General features: G+C 38.3%; 2 protein-coding genes across 11 annotated transcripts in view; one reads left to right on the forward strand and one right to left on the reverse strand.

Moving 5' to 3' along the window:
- The window catches only part of CHDH (choline dehydrogenase), a 133583-nt gene that overhangs the window by 49187 nt on the left and 59653 nt on the right, over window positions 1-24743 (forward strand). The window lies entirely within an intron of this gene.
- CACNA1D (calcium voltage-gated channel subunit alpha1 D) overlaps window positions 1-24743 on the reverse strand; it is a 313335-nt gene that overhangs the window by 16880 nt on the left and 271712 nt on the right. For 7 of the 9 annotated variants that reach the window (XM_050960583.1, XM_050960577.1, XM_050960574.1 and 4 more), the window contains 5 exons: window positions 5806-5922; window positions 4469-4836; window positions 4014-4040; window positions 2782-2931; window positions 312-475 (listed from right to left, as the gene is read on the reverse strand). In XM_050960583.1, coding sequence (XP_050816540.1) covers window positions 312-475; window positions 2782-2931; window positions 4014-4040; window positions 4469-4836; window positions 5806-5922 — 826 coding nt within the window. The remainder of the gene's footprint in view (window positions 1-311; window positions 476-2781; window positions 2932-4013; window positions 4041-4468; window positions 4837-5805; window positions 5923-24743) is intronic. The other 2 variants (XM_050960575.1, XM_050960579.1) reach the window with 1 other exon arrangement.

The raw sequence follows: 24743 nt of genomic DNA on the forward strand, positions 1-24743 counted from the left end.
ACATCATGTTAATGAAACAATGAAGGGATGAGGGAAGCAAGGGAGAATGAGACAGACACATGCAGTTATATGCTGGGATCTGTAGATTGCTGCACCTCAAGATAGACATTTGCATCTGTTGTCTGCAAAGTTGGTAAATACATGTACTAATCAGGGGTTTACTCTCAAAAATCACAAGAAGTGATGGTGAGAGTGATGTCAAGGTCCACAGGAATATTCTCTTTTTTCATCCAAGCTTCTATGTAAAACTGAACACTGTATTCACTGATAAAAATCTGAGGCACTTAAACAGACTTTCTTACTGTACTCACATGTAGGTGTTGGAGGTAGCAACCGTCTCCTAGGGGATCTTTTTGAATCATAACAGATCTGTGAATCATCTTCCTCAAAAAACCCATGTGGGTGATGGTAACCTTTTGGCCGCTCAAAATCTAAGTCATTGCAGTGATATCTGTTGCGATAGTCATATGTATGCCTGAATTACAGAAACGTATTGTTAATAAGAGACGTTTCAATGAACTGATCATTAATCTTTTCATTTACCAGCCCAAAGGACTCCTGGCATTGTTCTTACATTGATTCTTGCCAGAGCACGAAAACTAAACAAAACATCCGGAAAAACATGACTCATTATTTACGTATTGGCTTCTGATTGCGCACTGCTTATGAGAAAATGGGCATACGCTGGTCTGTTTAGAATAAGTCACATGTTAACTTTAATAGTTTATTGGTTTTATTAAGTAATATTATGCTTGGTAAAAAACCACATTGACGTCAATATTACTATTGTCACAGAAGATTACAACTCAAGGCCTCAATACTATCCTGTGGTTAAAAATAGCAAAACCCTTTCCTCCCCCTACCCACACCTTTCCTTATGATTTCAGGGTAATCTGCACGGCTCAGCGCAAAGGAGTTCAGGCTGTTGCTGCTTGAGTATTACAAAAGCCTCCTTTCTGATGGAAAAAATCTCAAAAGAGGCTTATTTGACTCTGATTAATATTATATCCAAAATGAGTGGATGGGTAAATGAAATGAAAGTGGAGGGGGTGCTTGGTTGATAGTTTGGATGGACCAATTCAATTTGGGGTCAGCTGCCAATCTGAGTTGTCTGGAGTGCAGGTAGGGCATGGAGAAAAAATAAGGTGGAGACTCCACCTGAACTAGTAGGAAAGATTGTTATGTTTGGTACATGTGAATATGTACATAGACATCTAGGACAAGCAGGCAATGGATTAATCTAGTGATGTTGTACTAGACCTGCCCTTGCAAATTAAAACCAAGGCTGAGGAGACTTTTGCGAGGCGGTGGAATTGGCTGAGCCACTGGAATCTTTCCAGACAGCAATTTAGGAGTGCTGATAGTAGCCTTTTGTATGGAAGGTGGAAACAATCTACCTTTAGTCTTGTAAGTACAAATCTGTGTATAATTCATGATGAGACAGGGGTTTCTAACAGGATATAAGAAACATTTGACATGTTTGAAAAAAGGTTACAAGCAGTTTGTAAAACAGAGAACATTGACTGTTGCCAAAAAAGTAGGAGACCTGTTCCATGAAATGTTAGCACAGTAAAATGACAGACCACGAAAAGACAGATTGTTCTAAATGTTAGGAAAGTCAGGAGAGGGCATACTAATTACCTAATGACTGCGCCTCACCCAGTTCAGGGAAGTGTATGAATCCAAGCTGAAGGGGGAAAGCTTGGATCTACATGGAATAGATACACGGTTTTTGATTAAATCTGGGCAAGTAACAGCAATAAAAGAAGTGAAACTGTTGAATATGAGTCACAGGAATTGTCGACACTGGGTCAAAAAGAAAGTTGTTAGAACAGGCGTTCTAAGGATGCTGCAGCACAAAAGTATTAAAACTGGAAGAAATGAGTTTCACGTGGAAATTTTGGCTGGGGAAAATCCAAACAAGTCCAAAAATGGGGAGAAATTGGGTAGGAAAACTGGACCTCAGGAATTAGAGTAGGGGGCAGGGAGAAAAGGGAAAGGGTGGGGACTCAGATGAATGCAAATTGGAATTTCACTCAGGGTTATGAATGTGTAATAAATACAAATTCAGCAATTCTGCAAATTCAGTCCATGAAATTCTTGTGAAAGATGTGACTTGGGTGAAACAAATGTGTAATTCTAAATATTTATAATGCAGTGGTGCCAAAAGGCCAGGACAGGTATCACAGTATCAACTGCCTGTTCCAGGTACATGGAAAAAGGTGATGTGATTAGAATTGTTAAAGGGAGGTTAAAGCTTGTACTTTATTTGATCATGTTATACTATATAGAGTCCATCAAATAGTTTATCTGTCTCATTATCATCCTTCCTTCTGCTGAGCTTATGGAATCAAATGAACCATCATTAAAAGCTTCCCCAACTGAGACTGATCCAGCTGCCATTGAAGTTAACAGGAGTTATGTCATATACTTCATTGGGAGCAGATGCAGGCCTTAAATCTTCATTTACCTCAAGCAGTATTCAGTTCTTCCCCACTAAACGTAGGGGCTTCTTTGATTTTGAACTGTAGAGTTTCTCACAGTCCAAATGAACTAAATTCCTTCGTCACTGCTTTGGAATTATGTATTAGGGATTTGCTGGGGTCTCATTTCATACCTCAGCATGAGATGTGCTTGAGTATATTTTGCATTCTCATTCACTGATCTATTTCCCTAAGAAAAGAATAGTGATATTTTAAGGTATAAAGTGTGTTTAATGTAACACTAGGTGTATGTATATAAGTTATTGACATTTTTTATAGTTAAGACTAATAATCTCACCTGCTTCCTGACAACATATAGTCTTCTTCATAATACTCTTCTCCACTAAAATATTCCTGCTCTCCCATATAATGATCATCATTGCAGTAATCCCGAACTTCATGATCTTCACGGCAAATAGTTGGTAGATGCCCATCACCAGAGTCTGACCTACAATTGGTACACAGTGGTTTAGGATTTCACTATACTTTATCCATAATGTTAATATTTAAACCTGCACTTTTAACATAGCTACAGATGGGTACATGGGTATTCTGTCTTTGCTTTTCTGTTTTACAGTGTTAGAAGAAGTATGGTAGATTTACTATGCTTCTGTAGTTACACTGAGTAGTTAGAAAAGTCAAGCACATTTAAATCAGTCTTTCAAGCTGAAAGTCTAGAGTACGTGTTTGAAAAAGTTTCTCAAATACCTAAAATTTGCCACTGAGCAAAAATACAAGAGCATTTAGTGAAGTCTTCCAAAGCAAAGTGTGAAAACAGCTATGCAAATTCTAAACATAAAAACTACACCTTTATCCCAATATAATGCTGTCCTCGGAAGCCAAAAAATCTTACTGCATTATAGGTGAAACTGTGTTATATCAAACTGGCTTTGATCTACCAGAGTGCACAGCCCCACCCCCCTGGAGCACTGCTTTCCCACATTATATTCAAATTTGTGTTATATCGGGTGGCGTTATATCAGGGTAGAGGTGTACTAGATTAGGAAATACTTTTCCGGAGCTGTCCTCTATCTGACCTCTAACTTTCATGATGCAAGCAACTCTGACAAACACTAAATAGGTTCTTTTCCTTGCCCATAAATATAATTAGCCATCATTAAATAATTCTTACAATAATACCTTTAAGATTGCATACTTTTTATCTCCTCCAGTCTAAGTGAAGTAGGATTAAACTTGACGTTTTTTAAAAAACAGGAACTACTCTTTGGGCATGCTCCTGTGCCCACTGAAGTGACTGATTTTAAGAATGCAGGATCAAGTTCTCTACTAGTCTTGAACTTTATCAGCCTGTGTAGGTCACTTACCATACAGACATGGGGCGAAATTAGTCCAATAAAATTATCACAAATTTGTGGTCATTTTATATCTTTTCATTCCACAGTTTAGTTATTCTAAGTTTGTGTCCAGTTAACTCTGGCTACTTTATTATTGTTTTTCCATTGTAAGAACATTGTGAGCTTTTATGTTGTCTCATGATGTAAACATATGCCTTAAACAATATGCACTTACCTAATGTAAGTTTCATAATAGCGTGTTCTATCCAGGAAAGCCATAAGAATGTGGAGACAATTTTTTTTTAATTAGACAATTAAAATAATTTTCAGAAATTCACTATTAATGGTGACTATACTCGTTCTATACTGTGACTGTCCAATGGATTTGTTTAAAAAAAAAACAACAGTATTTTAACACTTTGAGACAAGACACTCCTAGATTACATGGGCTACTGTGTTAAATATATTTTTCTATATGGGTAAGAAATTAGTTATGTTAAATCAGTTTCATTTGTCAATACAATAGAAAAGAAAAATGAAAGCAACTGCTACCTCCTTATCGCCTAATGTATCAAGAGTTATTTGTTTTAAGTAGCACAATATGAGTTTTGGAGTAGCACTACACCATTTTAAACTACTGCACATGCTGTAGGATGTTTATTTACTGAACACAAACATATCAGAGTTTACCTCTTACTGTTTGATCTTCTATGCCTCTCATGATCAGCCCTGGAGCATGAATGGTATCCATTTTCGGACCTATGTTCATGGTTTCCAATGTTTGGGTGCCTTCCATTAGCAACTTTGGACATATTGGCATTATTGAGATTGGCATTTGTTGAGTTTGGAACATGCTTTCCTATTGAGTTGTGATTATGATGGTTATGGAATACAGAATTTGAGGCCTGGTGGTACATATTTTTCTCAGTATCACTTGCAGATGGAATTGAAGGCCGTTGGACATGCAGGGGACGGTGTGTGGTATTGATTTGTTGAAACGAATCTCTCCTATCACTGCTAACATGATTTATATGGTTTCCAAACAGGGCACCATTCCTCTGTTTAAAAAAAAAAAGAAGATGTTTGAAATTTTTTAAATGGGTTAATAATTAATAAATGCACTTCTTGAATGCATTTTTGCATGGATAAACACTTGTGCTAAAATTTGTGAACATTTTTGAATTTCCATATATTTAAACAAATACATGGCAGCCTTCCAAATATTAATGAGAAAATAATAACATGACCCCACAAATAATAACAAACAGAACCTGGCATTCCTTTGTGAAGAAACTTTCACAAACCTGCTTTTTAACTATTTGACTAGCTCTACCTTTGACCTTGTTTCTTGGACGTGTAACTCACCGCTTTTATTGCTTTTAGTACCTCCTAGAGTAGACAGCTGTAGCATGCTCTCCATGGGTGCCTTGAAGACAACTCAGAAGGAGCATCTAATGTAGAAAGTAGATTCCCCCTTAATTACAAGTGTCTGCCACAGTAGTCAGTATTTTATACGTATTATCCAAAGTCTTCCAATTGGCTTTTATGTGCAATTCAAGGCACTGATTTTAAACTATGCTGTCTTAGTCTGGAATCTGGCTATATAAGAATCCACCTCTTCCCCTATCTACCATTGTAACAGCTGAGATTAGTTGAGGTGCTTTCACTCCCAGTGCTTGATTTGAACTTCTGGGGTAAGGTGCATAAGCGCACGGCCTTTGATGCTGCAATTTGCTCCCCCACTGGCCTAAGAGAACATGATATTGTTGACTTTTGGCCATAGCTTAAGACTCGTGTATTTTCTCGTGACTTTTCCTGAGTGGGGTGACTACAGGAAAAATATTTCAGCTAAATTCTGAAGGTGATGGAATGTGTCCTTTTGTTAACATTGTTTTTTGTTAATATATTTGCATCATCTTTTAAAATATTCTGGTAGATGCAGTCCAAGTGGTCTGATGAGTTCCTTCTAGAAATACAAAAACACATAATGAAAAGTTCTACCATGTGGGTACTTTCTGAGTAATTACTTTATATATATCTTCCTCTTCCTCGTGATTATTTTCCTCAGGTTCATCATCTTGCAAGTCACAGGATATAGCTCGACGAATTTCAGGGCCAATGTCATGAAGGGTTCTTAGTCCTGCCTAAATCAATGAAAATATCATAATACATTAGGAATATAGTTTCCTTATCATAATTAAATCACAAACAGGTAACTTGTTTTAAAAAGATAGTCCATTTGTCAAGGTAAACCCTATAAACCTTGCTATAAATGTAATTACTTGGTGCTACTTTACAGAACTAAACCTATATAGCCTTTGTCTGCTGTCATTAGTGCCATGCTTACACCAATGAGTCCAATATACACCTCTACCTCGATATAACGCTGTCCTCGGGAGCCAAAAAATCTTACTGCATTATAGGTGAAACTGCATTATATTGAACTTGCTTTAATCCACTAGAGTGTGCAGCCCCGCCCCCCGGAGCACTGCTTTACCGCGTTGTATCCGAATTCATGTTATATCAGGTCGCATTATATCAAGGCAGAGGTGTATTTCCTTTTTATCGTGGTATGGGGCCCAACCCAAAGCCCATTGAAGTCAATGGAGAGACTCCCATTGACTACAGTAAACATTCAATCAGTCCCTCAGTGCATTATTCATGGGCATAATATCCACCCTGCTGCAGAGCACCAATACATATGAAAAACCAACAAGCTCTTAATAAAAGGTATTTCAATAAGAAAACCATTTCATTCCAAAAGATGACATGCCCCAAAAGTTGTTTGCAGCCTTGCCTTCCCTTCAGGAAGCACAGGGAGATAACAGTAACAGGATTAGAGAAGATCAGGAAGAGAGAGGAAGGTCAAATGTAAATGCTGATGAAGTTAAACTGGTATGGTGTCCGGGTCTTGCAGTGATAAATTCCGTTCATAAAAAATGTTAAAAACCAAAGAAGAAGTGGACCAACATGCCACACAATAAGCAGACATCGCATTCCATGCCAAGAAAGCAATGCCTTTGTACAGACATGCCTTTTAACATGATTTTTAGGAGAGCTTTTTCCTATTTAATAAATGTACAGTAAAATTGTGCTAATCAAGGCTTTGCTGGAATGTGCAAGGAAAAATATCATTGTCTGGCCAACTAAAACAACCAAAATGCAGTCTGTGCAGTTAAAATGTGATTATTTATTGTCCAGAAGGCAATCCCAAGAACCTGACTTAAGGGTGCTGATTGCTGGGCTCTGAAGTTGAAAAGGAAACAGTGGCTTCCTCATCTCAATTTCTTTGTATATGCCACCAAACTGCAGAAAAAATGAATGATTTTCCTGCTTAGTCCATTACTTTACTAAATTCCATTTCAGGTTCCTCTCAATTGCTCTTTGGAAGAATGCATGTGGTTAATTACATTGGCCAAAAAAACTGAAGCAACTATATTTTCTTCCTGGACAACCACATTTGAGATCCATGTCATCCCTGGACAAGTTTTTCTTAAGTTATTTCACAGTCTGGGTTAATACACAATAAAATACACACAAAACCATCATGCTGTCTCACAGCTTCTTGGAGTAGTTGAATAGCCAAGGGCTCGTATCACTAAGACATAACTTTTTGAAAACACATCATATATTGACCAATACAGTGAAGTACCATAAATAATTATGGAACAATTTTCAAAATAGAAGAGTCAGCAATTCACTCATCTCTCCAGGTCATTAGAAGAAATCACTGATGTTATACTATGTACAGTTTAATACAGCTGGAAAGAATAAGGATAAATGTATATGCCTTTCAAAAGTTGGAACAGCTGGGAGAAGACGTGTTTGACCTACAAGTGTCAAGGCAATGTAGACCAATATTGGTACATGAATCTGTTAGAATTTTATTATGTATCTCAGAGCTGCATTTTGATCACTGCTATTTATATCTCACTCTTCTTTTTGTTCTATGAAACATTCTCTTTTTGGTGTTGAATCATTTTATTTAGTGGTACAATATTTTCCATAAAAATCAACACGGCCAAAACAGGATAGGTCAAAATTCACTCCACCATTTCATTTTCCTCTTGCTTCTATTCCCCACTCTACCGTGTATACCTTCTCAGTATATCTCAATACACTGCAGAAATGAGTTTAAAATGAATTTGAGCTAGGGGAACAGAACAGAACCCTACACTCAGGTAATAATAATCAATGCAGTCATATATTTAATGCTGTACAAATAGCAATACTGAAGGATGTAGCTTCTTTGTATTTTCCAGAGGCTCAATAGATAGAAGATAAACCATAATGTGGAGAGGTGGCCTCTGATACTATGGATGAACAGATGGTGAAAGGGACATAGAATGATAGGTCTAAGATGCCAACTTAAAAATGAATTGCAATAACAACAACTTCTACTTAAAAACCTCTCACCTCAAAGAACCTTACTAACTATTAGCCAACTCCTGGTACCATGAGCATATGCTAAGTAAAAGAGCAAAACTAAGGGCAAACATGTGGAGGTAAAATAATGTCAAAACTAAGAGAAGGACTAATCAGGTGTTACAAAAGATAGAATCTTCCTTCCTCAAACTGCAAGCTTTGATGGAGGCACCCACATGGCCAGACTATGACTTGTACTGTTGGTTTTAATATTTAGTATGAATGAGAACAACAGATGCTTCCCCCTTTGGGGCCAATGGATCTCTGCTGTGTATGACTTCACTGTTCCCTAACTTGACCGTATTTCTGCCTCCTCCATAGTAAGCTGCATAAAGATACTACGGAGCTATGCAGAGGTGCAGAGTTTTCCCTACACCCACTAGCAATGGAAATGCAGTATTTCAGGCCTGGCAATTAAGGAACAGGATTTAAGTCCTCTGAGCCAAATTTTGGAAGGATCCTGCACATATATGGCTATCAAAAAGTACAGCAGTCAAGCAAAAAGAATATCCATGCAAATAATAATAGTATTCTATAATTCCAGATACTTTCAATTACATTTTCCACTTCCTTCCTTAATCCTTGGCCAAGACTCAATAGCCAGTATTTGCCATTTGACCTTCTCTTTCTCCAGCAATAATCATTTCCATATAAACACATCTAATATGATGCCCCAAGCCACTCATTGGCAATGGGGGATCAAACCTGGGACAACTGGTGGGCTTCTTCTGCCTGAGTTAAAAGAATCAGATCTATTAGTTCAAAGGCAGCAGGAGACACATACATTTATGTAGACCAGCCACCTGAGAGGGACAGAAAGCCACAGTGTGTAAGCATGGGTTACACATGTGGGCTGCAGTCCAGTTACTCCTTGAAGTTTGCAAATTCCTCCATTTTGTTTTGTTTTCTTGAAAAGTCACCTCTACTACAACTTAGTTAATTCTGCCCAATTGCTCATTATCAAATTGACTATTCACATTTATTGTCCCACTTTACCCTGAGGGATCAAAAGGAACATTTTGGATAAAAAAATCTCAGTAGTAATGGAAAAGTACTGGATACCACAAGCCAAATTATGCCATCAGATATCCATACTTGGCTCTCACTGAAAGTAATATGCAACATTCTGCCCTTAGTTCAACCAGTGTAACGACACTGAAGTTTCCCACAATTGCCCACTGTGGTATAACCAGTGCCTTCTTCCACAATAATGCAATTTTCATGCAGAACCAGTGCATGAGCTAAACAATTTGATTTGTACCTTAAATAAATCAGAACAATCAACCTCAAAGATCTCTGAACCAAATGTATTTTGCTATTAACTTATAGGGAAGAAGTGATCTTCTGATACACATTTCCAAGTTGGGTTGTCCATTCCAGGTCATTCTTGCCATAGAAGTGAACTACCATCAGTTTTACATTTGGCATTCCAAAATATTCTCATGATATCAGTTTCACATGCAAAATGACTCACTGTCCTTTATGATGCTTTAAAATTATGTTTTTCTTACAAATATAATTTTAAAACAGCATAAATGACAGTGGGTCATTTTGTATGTGAAACTGATATCATGGCGGAAGTAGGACACCTCAAGAGTATCCCCTTGTAGCCTTATGGAGATGTCATTCTCAGTCTCTCTGTGACAGGAAGTGTAGAGGGTCATAGTGGGGCATGCTGAAAGAGCCCAGGAGTGAGGACCAGTTGCTATCTGCCATCCATTATCTAATCCAGCAACGCCTGCTACATTTAGCCTCAAGATCATTTCCTCTGATAAAAGAAACAGGAGGCTGGGCATGGGGCTCTTCACAAACAGAATCTGGGCACATATTTGATGGTGCCTTTGGAGTATGTGTGGTCCCTGTCTCAATTACTCCTGAGGGCATCCTGCACCAAAAAATTAAAAATTCTGCACACAATATTTTAAAAAATTCTGTAAGTTTTATTTGTCAGTAAATAAATGCAGGGGCTCCAGCATGGCAGTGGGGAGCACAGACCACTGGCTGGACAAAGGTGGGAAATCACCCTGCAGCCCCCTCACCCCTGGGACACGGACTTAGCAGTGAGGCTGCACCCAAACCTGACACAGCACAAGGTCTGGGCCTGCACCATAAACACCGTGAAGCCCTGCCTCTCTGTGCCAGGCACACTGGGTGTGGAGCAGGCAGGCTCAACCAGGCAGGATCCAAGTGTGCAGTAGCTCAGTGTGGAGAATCCAGGTGTGGGGTGAGAGAATTCTGTGGGGGACAATCTGGCTGCAGGCATCTCAGTGTTGGGGGATCTGGATGCACAAAGCTCATGGGGGGGGAGGGTTCCAGGTGCAGGAGCAATGGGACTCTGCAGGGGCTTCCAGGTGAAGGTGGTTGGGGCTCAGCAGAGGGGTCTGGGTGCCAGGAGGGGTCCTGCACCTTCCAACCCTTGCTATGTCTCCACTCCCCATGTCAGGTTACACCCTATGGGGGTTCTCCGATGTCAGGAGAAATCCCCTTTAGGGAAGCTTTAAGCTCACTTTGTGGCACACCAATAGCAAAACTGGCCTCAATATAAGGCAGAGTGTGGTCCTCAGGTTTTCCAATTGACTGTGAATTTTAATGTAAGTACTGTAGTATTTTACAAAACACACATTTTAAACCATAGTACCATACAAGTTATTTCAAAAGAGCTGGGGCTGATTCTGCTCTTTTATATCAGTTTGACATCCAAGTAATCTCATTCACTCTGTAAATCTTCCTGACTTAAACAACTCTAAGTGACATCAGCTACATGATTTTTCTAAGTTAAAAATGTTAGGGTATTTAAGAATACAAAGTTCTTTGGCTATATTGGTCAACTTATGTTTAAAATACAGTGTGAATATTAACATTGGCTATATACAAAACGGTTATAGCAGAGATCTCTGTAGCTTGGGGGAAAAAAACATTCTATGGAATGTTCTAATATTTATGCTACAGTTACTGATGCCTTTTAGTAAGCTATACACTTCCAACACATATGTTTAATATTTTGGTTATTGCATATACCGCAGGACAAAACAATTGTTAAAAAGTGATTATAAAACATGTGCAACAGAGTTTTAGACACTTGCCACCACGTCTCTATTAAGTAACCAAATTCCATCACTGAATTATTCATGCTGTTCTGTGACACAGGACAGCATGTGTTGTTCTGAATTTTTGGGGGAGATAGATATCCATGTTATTGTATTTCAAATGGCAATAACTGTCTCACCTTTATTTAGCAGTTATGTTGTAAAGTTGCAAAAAATAAAGGAATTTATTCAGATTATTTCTGCCCTAAATTTAATCCTGCAACTTTTTCTCACATGAATAGTCCCAGCAGGCATGAGTAAAACTTGCTAGATTGATCTGCTTGTGTGTTAGCAAACCAATGACATACATACTGTGTGATGAATGACATAATCATATAATAAAATCAAGGATGCCTCTTCAATAGGTTTTTCAGTTGTGCACAAAATTATGACTTCAAATTGACATGATAATTCAGTGCAGCTGTGCTTTATGAGGCATAATAGCACCTACAATTTTTTCAAGACAGCATAAGTCATTAATACACCATTGCTGTGTGATAAACAACATCTCAAAAGACAACTAATGATACCCCTCTCTTTGAAAAGGTACTAAGATGAAACAGCATGTGTTCTTTCGAATGCTGAAATGATCTAACCTCAGCAAACCTCTCAATGGAAAAAATTGTCATATAACTAACAAATATATTAATTTGGGCTGGTCATTAATAAGAAAACAAAGACAGTTTTAAAAAGATACTAAAAAAAACCAAACAAAAAAAGAAAACCCACTTAAGCACCATGCATCATAAAACTGAAATCAATGAGTCGCTTAAATTAAAAGGATTCTTTTAACAAATCCTACTTGTAGTTCTTTTTAATCACGTTCAGAGATAAATAAGTGAAGGTTCAACATCACGTACTTGTTAATGCATTTAAAATGATTGCTTTACATATTATATCTAAATATGTTGAATATAAAGATGACAATATATCTATAAAAATCCAGAGCCAATGAAATGTCTTGAAAACTACCCATATTTAAACAACTTTCACTGTTATACAACGCATACACTGCTTTAAATAATTTGTGTAAATTGTACGATCTTTATACTTATTTCCTAATGTATATTCTTTCAACTAAAAACAAATAAAAATCTTCATTCTATAAAGTTAGTAAACTTTTATATTTGAGCTATAATGCAATCCAGTTATCTTTTTTTAAAAAAAGACAATTTAAGCCTATTTTTCAAATTGCATTCATAACCCTTTAGTTCAAACACTTTTCACTATAAAATTTTTATTAATTTAAAATACAAAAAACACACACACACTTCCCACTCCCTTTGGAGATATACTTTATAGAGGCATTATAAAGTATTAAAATGCCTAAGTTTTGCAGCTCAGATTTTAATAGAATACTAGAGGTTTGGATATATCTCTACCCAAGTAAAAATATATCTGAAATATGTTACAAATATTAAGATCTAGTAATTTACAGTTAAGACCCTCAAAACACTGTAAGAACAAAGATAATTATGCAACTGTTCATATGAACTATGAATAATCTATTTTTAGCTCAGACATGAATTTTCACAAACCTGCATCTTTTACAGGAAAGCAAATGAAAAAAAGAAAGCAAACTTGGAAAAAAACAAACTTGGAAACCTACACTGATACTTAAGCTAAGTCAGTACTAAACTAAATTCAATACCAGAACAATTCAAATAAGAATACAAATCATGCACGAAAAAACAAAAACAACAAAACTGAATGGACCTACGCTATAGCAGTTAACATAAGAGACATAGTAGTCAAGTCTTGATTCCCCAGATCTATTTGTCTTCACAGGACCCATCTTATTTGAAACCCTTCAGCTCAGTGTACTGCACTGTAACTATACAAAGGCTCTGTGCTCTCTGTCAAATCCAGGCTCTCTCCAGCTAAGCCTTACTGTGAACACAATATGAACATGGCAGACCAATTAAACTGAAGCTGAGCAGTGCATTAACCCTTTAGCTGGTGCCCACTAGGGCTTTTTCTTAATTTACCATAGTATTTGATAGTGCCTATACAAAGTAGCATAGTTAGTTAAATCTGAAAGATGTCCCTGAGATTAAATCCTTGTCAGATCAGTATATCCATGTTATATGTTGTATAATACACACGGATTATATTTTCATACATACCAACAAACATACATACATGCATACACACACTTACATATATATGATGTGTGTGTGTGTGTATATATATATATATATATAATAATTATCTTCTCCGAATGTGTAATGAATGAATGAATCCAACTCCCAGTGTTAGATATAAATAATTAAAATTATTTACGCTCTACTAAACACTATTTTACGAGCACCGTTACTCTTGTTAGGCTCAATACAAATTTCCATTATTACAGAAAGATAGCTAAGACTAACTGTCCTGCAGCTCCCAAACTACTGTCACAAACATGTTCTGTGCAACTTTAATATGAACTATTTGTTGTTTATCTGGGTAAATTTGAACATGAAGGATATGGTCAGAAAATGGTCAGGGAGTCATTTAATCAGTACAAAATTTGATTGTAAGCAAATCAATTAAGAAATTTTTTGGTCTAATTTATTTCTTAGTTTTTATAACATCAGAGAATAAAAGCATACACACAGTCATCTAGAAAAGGAACTGAGCCACACTACAATTTGTTACATTCTTTTTTGACAGCAAACTGAATATTTTGAGTCTGCGGAGTTCATTCAGATTGTTACAATGCTAATGGCTGGCTAAATCCTCAAGCAACTTTTAGGGACTATGAACAAGACATGGCAAGCTGATGGCAGGTTTGAGCTAGTCAAATTGTCCTGGCTTCTACCATAAATAAATTCAAAGTCTAGGACATTGCATGTTGCAAAAAAGGCTATTTTTATGACAAAGAAAAATATTCTAATAGACCAACAGTAGTCTGCTGATAAAACGTAAAAAACAGACATCTTCACTGACACAGCAGAGTATGCAGGAGAGGAGATGTCTGCTTCAGAATCTGACCAGAGAGCAAGCTGACCTCCCTCCCCACTGAACGTTCCATCCAACAGCCAGGCTCATTAGTGTTCAAAAGTGCACCCAGACATAGTCCTTTTCCTGGAGACAGAGTTCCCAGAAGTTTTTCACATGTGGAGAAAAAGGGAGGAGGAGCTCCTGCCTACCCATTTCTTGGAGTTAAGGAGCCATCAAACCATACCTCAAACTGAGCTCCCTGAGAACTTGTCTCTTCCTTCCTCAGCATTTTTTAAATCCAACTCTGCAAAAGGCTTTTCTCCCTCAATTCCTGATGTGATAAGATTCATACCCCATGAAGCCCAGAGGAGTCCAAAACAACTAAAAGCACCTTTCCCATCATTTTCCATTCACTGGGTCCAGCCTCATTACACCCAGAAGAAGAGTTCAGTCAAAAGGTCAGATTCTCACACCTCTTCCTATGCAAATCTCCCCATGACTTCATGATGAAAAATGTTTCCATTGCTTTAGTTTATGTCAGGGACTGTTGTGATCTTTGATACTCTGGTCACTGCCCTATCCCTCTGAGTGTAGCAATAGCTTTCCCTCCCACAGCAATGAATGCAAAGGCACTTTCCTAAGTCATTCCTAAGACTAGGAACTTTTAAAAACAGACTGATTCAGACTGTGGCACTGACTCCTCAACTCATGTGAGATCACACCTGCAAGCAAGCAGATGAATGTGAAATAAGTAGGCCATACCCAGTGGAGAAACTGCTGAGACACACTCACTGTCAAGGTACATGGCTGTGAGTGGCAGGCCTACAGAAAAAAGCATTCCTTGCTGGCTAAAGGACAGAGCAGGAATGGGAAACAGACACACTAAAAAAAAAAAAAAAAAAAAAAAAAAGAAACAGTTTTTTAAAAAATTTTCACTAAGTTCTGTTAGTACTTTCAGTTAAATGTTTAAATTAATGGAAAAATTCTTTCAAACCATTTATCATATTTATTGTTCTGTTAAAAATGAACTGTTATTGATTACGATCAACGTGTGACAATTTTCTTTCTGCAATACTTGGCTTCAAGGGGCCACAGAATTATATGGACCTCTGCCTTTCTGTTTTAAATAACACTATCTGATTCTCAGTAACACTGAAGATATCTTTTGATGATTCCAAACTGCCAGCCTCAGCAGCCTAAGACCAGAGCACAGGAAGTGCTACTGATTAAATACACATTTGCCAAAGTGATAGGAAAATTAATAGATATACAACTGCTTATAAAACAGTATTTTTTTATTTTGGTGATGAGGTGATGGTGGGTTATTCTTCCTACTTTATCATACCCCTTTAGAACCTTGTAATAGGAAGCGTGCCTACTCCCTTTGTCTGTATTTGGCAAACACACAGTTGCAGCAGAACCCAATGAGGATCTTGTGTATTCCACTGCCCTGTTTATGCACTAGCATCACTGATGTCAGCAGCGTGCACACGGCATCCCAAGGACTTAGTTACATGTTGCATAGCAGCTGGGGCACCCACACTTTGCATTTTTAAGGAGTGGTGAGTTTTTTGTTTTTAAGTTCTTGGCAATATAACTGAGGAATAAAAAACAAAAAGGAAAAGACTTAGAAAACAAGAGGATATTCCCCACCAGTTATAAAAACTTTTCAGATAGCAGGTTAGTACTTGTTCTCAACCTTGAAAGTTTAGTATTGTTCCTCTAACTACAAAGGACAGAAGTATGTGATAGTTGTGTCATATTTAGAGAAGCAAGGTTAATACAGTTTTAACTTGTTCATTCATTCAGAAGATATTAAAACTATCATATAAACTAGGTTCAAGGTTCTTCAAACTATGGAATCAGCCTTAGCTGTGAAGCTGGTATTCACATATTGTGATTATTTTGTATTAAAACCCACTAAAACATTCTTTAAGGATAAGAAAAAGCACAGGTGGTTGTTGTTCCCCACCTCCTACCCCCAATAACTTGGAATAGATGATAGATACTCTCTGTTTCTTGAGATCAATGAATGACTGGGCTAAATGCCAGATTCTTCATACTTCTTCATCCTAGTGAAAGGCATACAGTTACTTTTCTACCAATAATGTACTGGTCTTTGTAATCCTCCTTGCTTAAAATTATGACAACAGCAAATGCCGTTTCATAGATAAGAGATACATCTTCTATGGGCTGAAATGGAGATTTAGATTCCAAATTCAGATTCCAGTTTAGAGATTTCCTAATCTGCCTAGTCTTAAAAGCAGATTCACAGCTCTTTATACATAGGGATTAGATGACAGAATTCTCTATAATCTTATTCCACTGCTTCAAGTTGTCCCTTGAAGTTCAGGAGCTAACACCACACAGCCCTACAGGTGTATGTTCTCATGTAGCAATCTCAAGCCTTTTCTGGGGTTTGTGTGTTCTCTTATTCCAGTTATTAAACATGAGAAGATTTATGCCATGATCTGGTTTAAAAGAATATTTCTCTCTGTAACTATACTGCCTAGTGTATAGACTTGACTGGACTAAGTGGGGTATTAGGCCTGCTTCAGTAAATCTTGCTTGTTTAAAAATCTGATCAGCTGGCACACTGACAGCCCCCTCCAACCCCCATTCAAAATACCAAAGTCTGAGAGACAATTTTGATGCTCATGAACCAACCCCTTCTATTTTCAGCTGCTGAGCCATATATAGTCAGAGGCATTGGGGAACATGCTAAAATAAATAAAAGTTCCATTAGTCTTTGGATAACATCTACCACTGGAAAAGTCTGATGTCTTTCTCAGAGAAAGAACAAAAAAAGTCTTTGCTTTATTCCCTGATGTGAAAAAAAAAATCTGAGTTTTCCGACAGTGCTTAATGTCCATTCAAAAATGGCATAATTCTTTAGAGATCTTCATCTAACCAAACAACAATTTGACTTCTTGAGGAACATTCTCTGCACCTGTTCAAGTAGGACATGTGGTTAAATGACTAACATATGCACCAATAGAAAATCTAACAGCAGGGCCCTGAGCTCAGCGAATTGCATCTTTTTTCTCATTAATTTCCCTTGAACTAAACAGCAGTCCCCTGGGGTCATATGAAGGCAAACAGCTGATACTGCAGAAAGAAGCCTGACCTGGAAAATTTTTACCTTTTCCATTTTTTTCCAGGAGTGTACCAAGCTTAACTGCCTCTTACTTTTAAAAAGGGGAACAGAGATCCAGAAAAAGTATCGAAGGCAAGGAAGAGGGGCAGTCATGGAAAAACATTTTAACTTTCCTGCAAATTAAGTGGGATAATGAGACTCAAGTTCCTAGCCACTACTTTGTCCTATTAAATGCTGGAAGACAGCAGCCTGTCACTTAGAACAGATAACCACCACGAAATGGCAAGCTTACCATATAAGATAAAGAAGCTGCAGTAGACATGACTAGCCTTATGATTTGTCAGAGTGCTAGACTGAAGGAAAAGGGAAAATCAGGGCATGATTTGCCTCCCCTGCGGCTCATGTTGTAGGTTTTAGGGTCTGCTGATGTCTTGTTTCCTCCCCCTTCTGCTACAGAGGGCAGATATAGCCAGCCTGGAAGGTGTGGTGTTTGTATGCAGTTATGGGGCTCCTAAAAAAGCAGGTCCTCAACCATTAACTTACTTTGTACACACTCACTGTTGCCTCAATAGACCATTACAGATGTCAGGGGTAGTATAAGAGTATTTCTTGCACATATTTCTTCTGCACAGATGGGAGGTGATGGTGCTCCCACCTGGATATTAGCTGAGGATTTTGCAATTAGACTATTAGTCCTTAATAGAGTGTCAATATTTGAAAACAGATGGTAATTCTTAATGATTGTCTTTAGCATGATTGTCAAGTGAGAGGGAGGATTGTCAAGGGATTACGTGGATCAGGATTAGGAATCATGAGACCTGATTTCTATTTCCAAGCTCTGACACTGACTTGCTGAATGATTCTGGGCAAGTTATTTAAGCTCTGCTGCACTATTTACCTGCCTTACAGAGACTCCATTAATTCTAAAGCACTGTAAAAATCTTCAGCTGAAAGGTGCTATGTGAGCAAAATTAAACAAATAAAAGTTAAATAAAGTGGTTAATAAAAGTTCAGTATTTAGCAACTGTTTGTCTCTTAGGTGAAAAACAACTGCTAGGCCTTTATGTAGTGCCATACTTCTTCAACCACTACTCTAGTCTCAAATGGCTCTAGATAAGCAGTATGCTTGAGTGATAGCCCAGAACTGCTTCTTAGAGATACTTCTACTCTCCTACTTAGCAGCCTTTTTAAAAAAACAACAAACCTCCCCTTCAATACGTAACAGCATAACTCACTGGAGAACCCAGATGAGAAACAAAGAACCCTGTGTTTTCCAGTCTTTTTTATATGCTGACTACCTGTCTAGACTTCTACCCCTCACAGGTGCTTCCACTCTTCTTTAATGACATACTCAAATATTTAACATTGAGCAGTAAGAGCCTCCCTCCTTAAAACCACAGAACAAACTTCTTGAGAACTTTTTAACACACTGTGGATCTGAGTCTTTATTGCTCTTTTAACCTTGTCTTTAAATTGGCTCAGAACTCATTCCTCCTGCTAGACTGAATATAGTACTTTTCAGTTTGTTCTAAAGATCTAAAAAAAGGAATTCTCTTTCCTTAAAATGGACTTATTTTCTGCCCCAGGGCTAGGTTTGTTCATTTTTCACTTTGCTCTACTAACAAAATACCATATCTTTTCCTAGCCACTGTGGACCCTCCAATATGTGTTTTAACTGCTAGCTAGAAATTAGGAGGCACAGTGGAGAAGAGAAAGAGACTATCAATTTACTGAGATTGTCTGATTAATTCCACTGATTTAAATGTAGCTACTTCTGAATTATACTCTTGAAGTCAGATTTGCACCATAGAAATTATTTCCTTATCTAGAGACATAGAAACTCACATAAAAACTAATGAATAGTCATGAAGAAAAAAATCTACTTACATATTTTTCCCTGCAGAAGTACAAGAAAGACATTCACATGTAGCATTATTGTAGTTCCCAACAGAAATGATCGTAACTACACTTCTCTCTCTCATGGCTCATTATGCAACATTCCTTATGTTTAGATTTTTTTTTTTGGTTAGTCCCCACTGTTTTTTGTTTATTTGTTTTATGCCTTAACCAGTACATAAAAAAGAAAATAGATGGATCCAGTATAACCATGATAGCATAGACAGGATCATTGTTCCTAGTTGGGATGCAGGGCTTGTTGACACAAACAGGACCCCTTTGTAGAGAATTTCTGATAGAGGTTATGCCTCCATTGCCTATAAAATTAGTTTAAAACAATTGTTTAATCAAATATCATGTGAGAGTGTAAGAGGAGCTGATAGCAGACACATACACAGTGCACCCCATAGTACTTCTGGATCAAGTGTGCTCATGTTGTATGAGTTTTCAGTTTCACAAAATTGTATGCAGAGGCCCCACTCTAGATCTAACAGAGCGGGAGCTAACTTCCTCCTCAACTCTGGAGTAGCCCATACAGATAGAAAAGATAAGACTAAGATTAGGTTACTCAGTGAAAGCAATCACTGAAGACAGAAAATACCTTGGAAAAGGCAGACAATCATACTAGGTTAACAAAAGACTTATTTCCCAAAAAGCCAGTTTGGGTTTTGTTTGTTCTAGGTTCTCGTTCACGTGTTGACAGAAGTTGTTTATATTAAGAGTCCTGATGAGATACCTAGCAACGTAATATTCTATAGAAAATTGTTTTGCTCTTGGTTCAAGTTCCCTGTGTGTCTACTTGTTTACAGCTGTTTATAAATTTTATCCATTTAACAGAAGTTGTTTGAAATTGTAGGGTAGGGCTCTCATTTAAGTAATAAAAGTCTCTACCATCTTAAATAAAGAACAGTAAAAGAACATAGGTGGGGGTACTAGCTCTTCCCAGGTTGCACAAAGTTCCCAAACTCCAAAAAAGAGTTTTTCAAAGCTTCAAAATAATTCAATTAAATATTTTCAAGAATGAATGCAAATCCCATCCCCAAGTAACAGACTCAGATAATGAAGGCAAAGCAAGTTTTCTCTCACAAAGCAACAAAAAACTACTCTCATTGTTCACTCTAAGATGAAGAGAAGCTTCTGGTGAAACCCAGGTGCTTTTATAACCAAAAGAACTTGCAGAATCCCCCATATTAAAGGGACATACCATTCATTTCCAATGAAAATGAAATCCCAAAGAAAAACCTCTTCTCTTCCCCACTGAGGAATGCACAATCTTTTAAACGTGGCATGCCTTGTTACAAGAATCACATGACTTTTATATTCCGTCCTTCTAATTCTATGTATTCTAATCTACATATACTTATGTGAGATAAGAAAAGTACAGATCTCAGACGAGACAGAGTCTAAAGAATATACCGTATGTTGTTCTAATAAGCAAGCTGCACATATTCTCCTTTCCTAGATTTTAAACATTTTTCAAAAATGCAAAGGTGCTGTGGTCTTTGGACTCAACTAGTTACTCTACTTGGGAGTGTTGGTGGCACAGATGGGCACAGTGGTGGCTTAGTGGTGACAGTCTTATATAGTTGCTAGCAGAAGAATCTAGGTATAAAGACAAAATGGTCCTAGATGGTGGTAGAGATGGGGGTACTGTCTGAAGCCATCATCCAGCAAGAAACATAATCCAGCAGGGTGTGAGCATGGTATGACAAAAGAAGAAACTGGAGGTCCAGAACTGGCTCTTCGGCAACATCTGAAAGAACTGGGGTCCCTGTACCTGAAGAGATGCCAGAAGTATCATCCTTTCCAACCAGATGCACCAGTGTCAAAGGCCATGGCCAGCAGTGATGCCACTGTGATTCTGGTGGAAGAGGAGACACTGGGACTGCTCGTACAGGCAGGGCTCCAAAAGGTGTGGATGCCAGAGGGAAGCAGTACCACCCTATCCTGAAGCAGGTATAGGGTCATCCTACCCCGTGAAGAACAGCAGAAACAACTGATTGCAGCTTCACTGCTCATGGAAAGATGTACTGCCACAAGTGTGTAGACACCCTGCAAAGAACTAGGAGTGTCTCATATTAATGATTCAGCAGGTTATTTTGTTTATTTCAGTGTTCTAGTGGTATTTATTTTAGAAGTACTTTATTCACTTCTGTGATGGTGAGGGAAGAGATCTTTGTGAGTTTTATATACATATGCAGTACTACATATCAGAAAAAGCAGCACTGTGTTGTGTCCTATTGTTGCAAAGTAGGAGGTTTATTGTGAGGGCTGTAGGACCAAATTCTCAGCTTGTGTAAATCAGTTCCATTAAGTTCAGTGGAACTACACACATTTTATACCTGAAGATCTGGCTTTCAAGTTTATCAAGATTATTTTTGTAATAATTGTAAGAGGCATGACTGCCAGAAAAATGATTTCTCCAGCCATTTGATGAAAATCTTTGTTATCTTCCTTTTTAGAATCCCATAAAGAGATGGGTGGGAGAAAATTCTTCTCTCCCAAATCTGCATTTTTCCAAGCTGCAATGTTATACACAAGTTAATTTTATGCACCTGCCATTTTAACCAAACAAGACAACTGGGACCATTCCCACCCAACCACGAGAAGATAAATTGTATCTTTGCAACATAAAGTAAAAGACCTATAGACAAAGGGCCAACAGCAGCTTGTATATGTATGACGCTATTAGCCCCACTGTCTCAGAAATTCTTCTGATAGCACAAGTTATTTACCTTGCAAATAATGAATGATTAGGTGTGTAGAGTAGAACGAGAAAGTGCTGAATCATTGTGTGCTCTTTGGCAATCTACTTGAGCTCCTTATGACGTGTCCAACCCCCTGCTGGGAAGTTAGATAAGAACTTTGCTAGAAAATCAGATGCCACATTTCAGAAAAATTTTCAGCTCTGACAGAGATATTGTCAGATTTCACAAAGTGGTGGACTTCCATCACATGAGGAACTATGTGCATGACCCACTGGTGAGCTGCCTGGATTTCATCATGAGTGAGCAACTATGTGGACTTGATGGGAGGAAGAGGAGGAAGAGGGACCAAGCCAGGCTGACCCCAGCAAGGATACATTCCCTGTGAGATTTAGTGGGGCTGACCCTGTGAGGATTCATATCTGGTCTGGACTGAGTAGATCTGTTCCTCATAGAGATCAATATCCAGTAAGACCGATCCCAGTAGGGATGGCTATTACCCAATATCAAGCCAAAACATCTGGCCATGTGGCCCCCACCCCAGATACTGCCTGGGAGTCACCTGTATGTTCTTACATTACCACTGCTGCCCGAGCCAAGACCACAGATTTTACAATCCCTGCAGAGATACATAGAATATACCCTATTGGAATTTTTATAGGGAAATACAGAGAATATCTCCTATTGGAACTTTTACAGGACCCTGTTCACTAGTTTCCACTCCTTCACTTTTGGGTCAGGGACTTATGGAGGATGATTTATCTGATGGACTTTCTTATTTTCTAGTATCATTGTCATACACTTGCCCTGCCCAGCCCCCTGGAGCTCTCCAGTTGAGCATGTGGCTCCCATTAATAAACAAGGATTAGGTACTGCTCCCTGCAAGTTAAAGACTGGACAGCCCTTTCATGATCATGTCACTGTAGGTGGCCTAACTTCCTTTTTCTATTTATCTCGACAGGGTCTGTTTCAACAGCTTGCACCTTGATGCAATCATTGTTTGACTATTGGGAAGTTAATGGAAACGGTGTTCAAAGATATATCAGAAATCAAAGAAACTTTTTTGTCTTTTAAGGTTATGTTATGGGGGGGGGAGAGGCTGGCCTGGCAAGAGTTTAAACATTTGGAGAGGTATTACTCTTGAGCAGGGGCCAGCAACCTTTCAGAAGTGGTGTGCCAAGTCTTCATTTATTTGCAGTAATTTAAGGTTTTGCATGCCAGTAATACATTTTACATTTACAGGGGCTGGTGGATATGTGCTATAGCAGGCTGAGTGGCTCAGCCCACTGTCTGTCTGGGGTTCTGTCTGCCAGCCCCTCTAGCTGGGGTCCCGGCTGCCAGCCCTGCTCAGCCTGCTGCTGGTCTGGGGTTCCATCCATCCAGGCCAACAGCGGGCTGAGCGGGGCTGGTGGCGGTGACTCTAGGCTGGCAGCAGTGTGCCACAGGTTGCCGATCCCTGTCTTGAGGATCCCCTGTTTTTATCTACAGGATGCTTGGCATTCTTTCTAGTTCAGAACAGTGTGGCCATTTCAGTCATGGTTCCATGCCTCATAATGCCATTTAATGTTTCTAGGGAAAAAGGTGAGTCATTTTTCCGTTGTGACACCGTACATATATATTTTATTGGAAACAATAATGTATTATTCTCTATCAGGAAATCAAATTCAAAATGTAAAGAGGCTTTCCAATAAAGAATTGCAAGACAATATTAAGGTGGAGTTTAAAGATTGGTGGACTGTTAAGAAAATCTGAAGTACGAGAGCTCTCTTTAGCTAGAACAATTACCTGTTGAAAGGGTTAAAGGGAAACAGTCTAAAAACATTCAGTCAGGCAGAATTTCTGCTTCACATAAGAAGAAAATCAATGGCCAGGTTGTTCAAGGAAATCCTGTCAGCCTGTACCTGTAACTTGGGTGAAATCAAATGGTTCAGATGTAGGTCTTATTGCCTAAGACTCATGAATTAGTCATAGGGTTAAAGATTATAACTGAGGAACAAATAATAGGCCTAATTATAAAGGCAACTGAGAACCCTAAGCTTGCTAGAAGGTTATGTAACTAACATCTGTGGCAACCCATTATCTGCTGACATGTGGCTAGGCTATTTTCTCCAGTCCCTCTAGAGTCCAACTGTGAACCCTACTCTGACTTGTGTGCTCCCTCACTTGTTTATGAGTCTCTGTTGCCTCTTCTGACCCCCTTTCTTTCCAAAAGCCTTCTGGATTTAGAGAGGGAATCGGGGATGGATGGAGCTCTGGCTATAAGTGGCTAGTAACAGATGATTTTATTAATTTATTGTTAATACTTTTAGTTGACTTGGAACCATCAATATGTGCTATAGCTTCCTATGTCACTGTGACCTTATCTTTTCTACCCTTGTCCACCTCACTTCCTTCCTTTTGTTTGTCATCCTCACTTGCTGTGTCTGGTTTCAAAGTACAATGTATACCTTCCAGAGCAGGAATCTATGTGCTTGAACAGCACCTCACACAATGGGACTCTGACAATACAAATTAATAACAATTCAATCCATGATTCAATGGGGATATAGATGGATAAATCCGCACCTTATTTTAACTCTGGATTGGAAGGTGTAGCCCACCCTCATTTGGATGCAATAAATCACCTTGCTTTTGTTTTCAGAGGTTATCATCCAGAGGTGAGAAAGCAGATATGGTGCATTTGAAATGGGGATAGCAGAATGTGGGCAGGATACAACACTGAACATGACATGCTGCACTAATGCAATCTCCACATCCGGGCTAAGGCAACTCATCCTTCAGTTAATGATCTAGCCTAGTAAAAAGCTTCTCTCCAGCAGGCAGAAATCAGG

Source organism: Gopherus flavomarginatus, chromosome 6 (assembly GCF_025201925.1).
Source record: "Gopherus flavomarginatus isolate rGopFla2 chromosome 6, rGopFla2.mat.asm, whole genome shotgun sequence".
NCBI lineage: Eukaryota > Metazoa > Chordata > Testudines > Testudinidae > Gopherus > Gopherus flavomarginatus.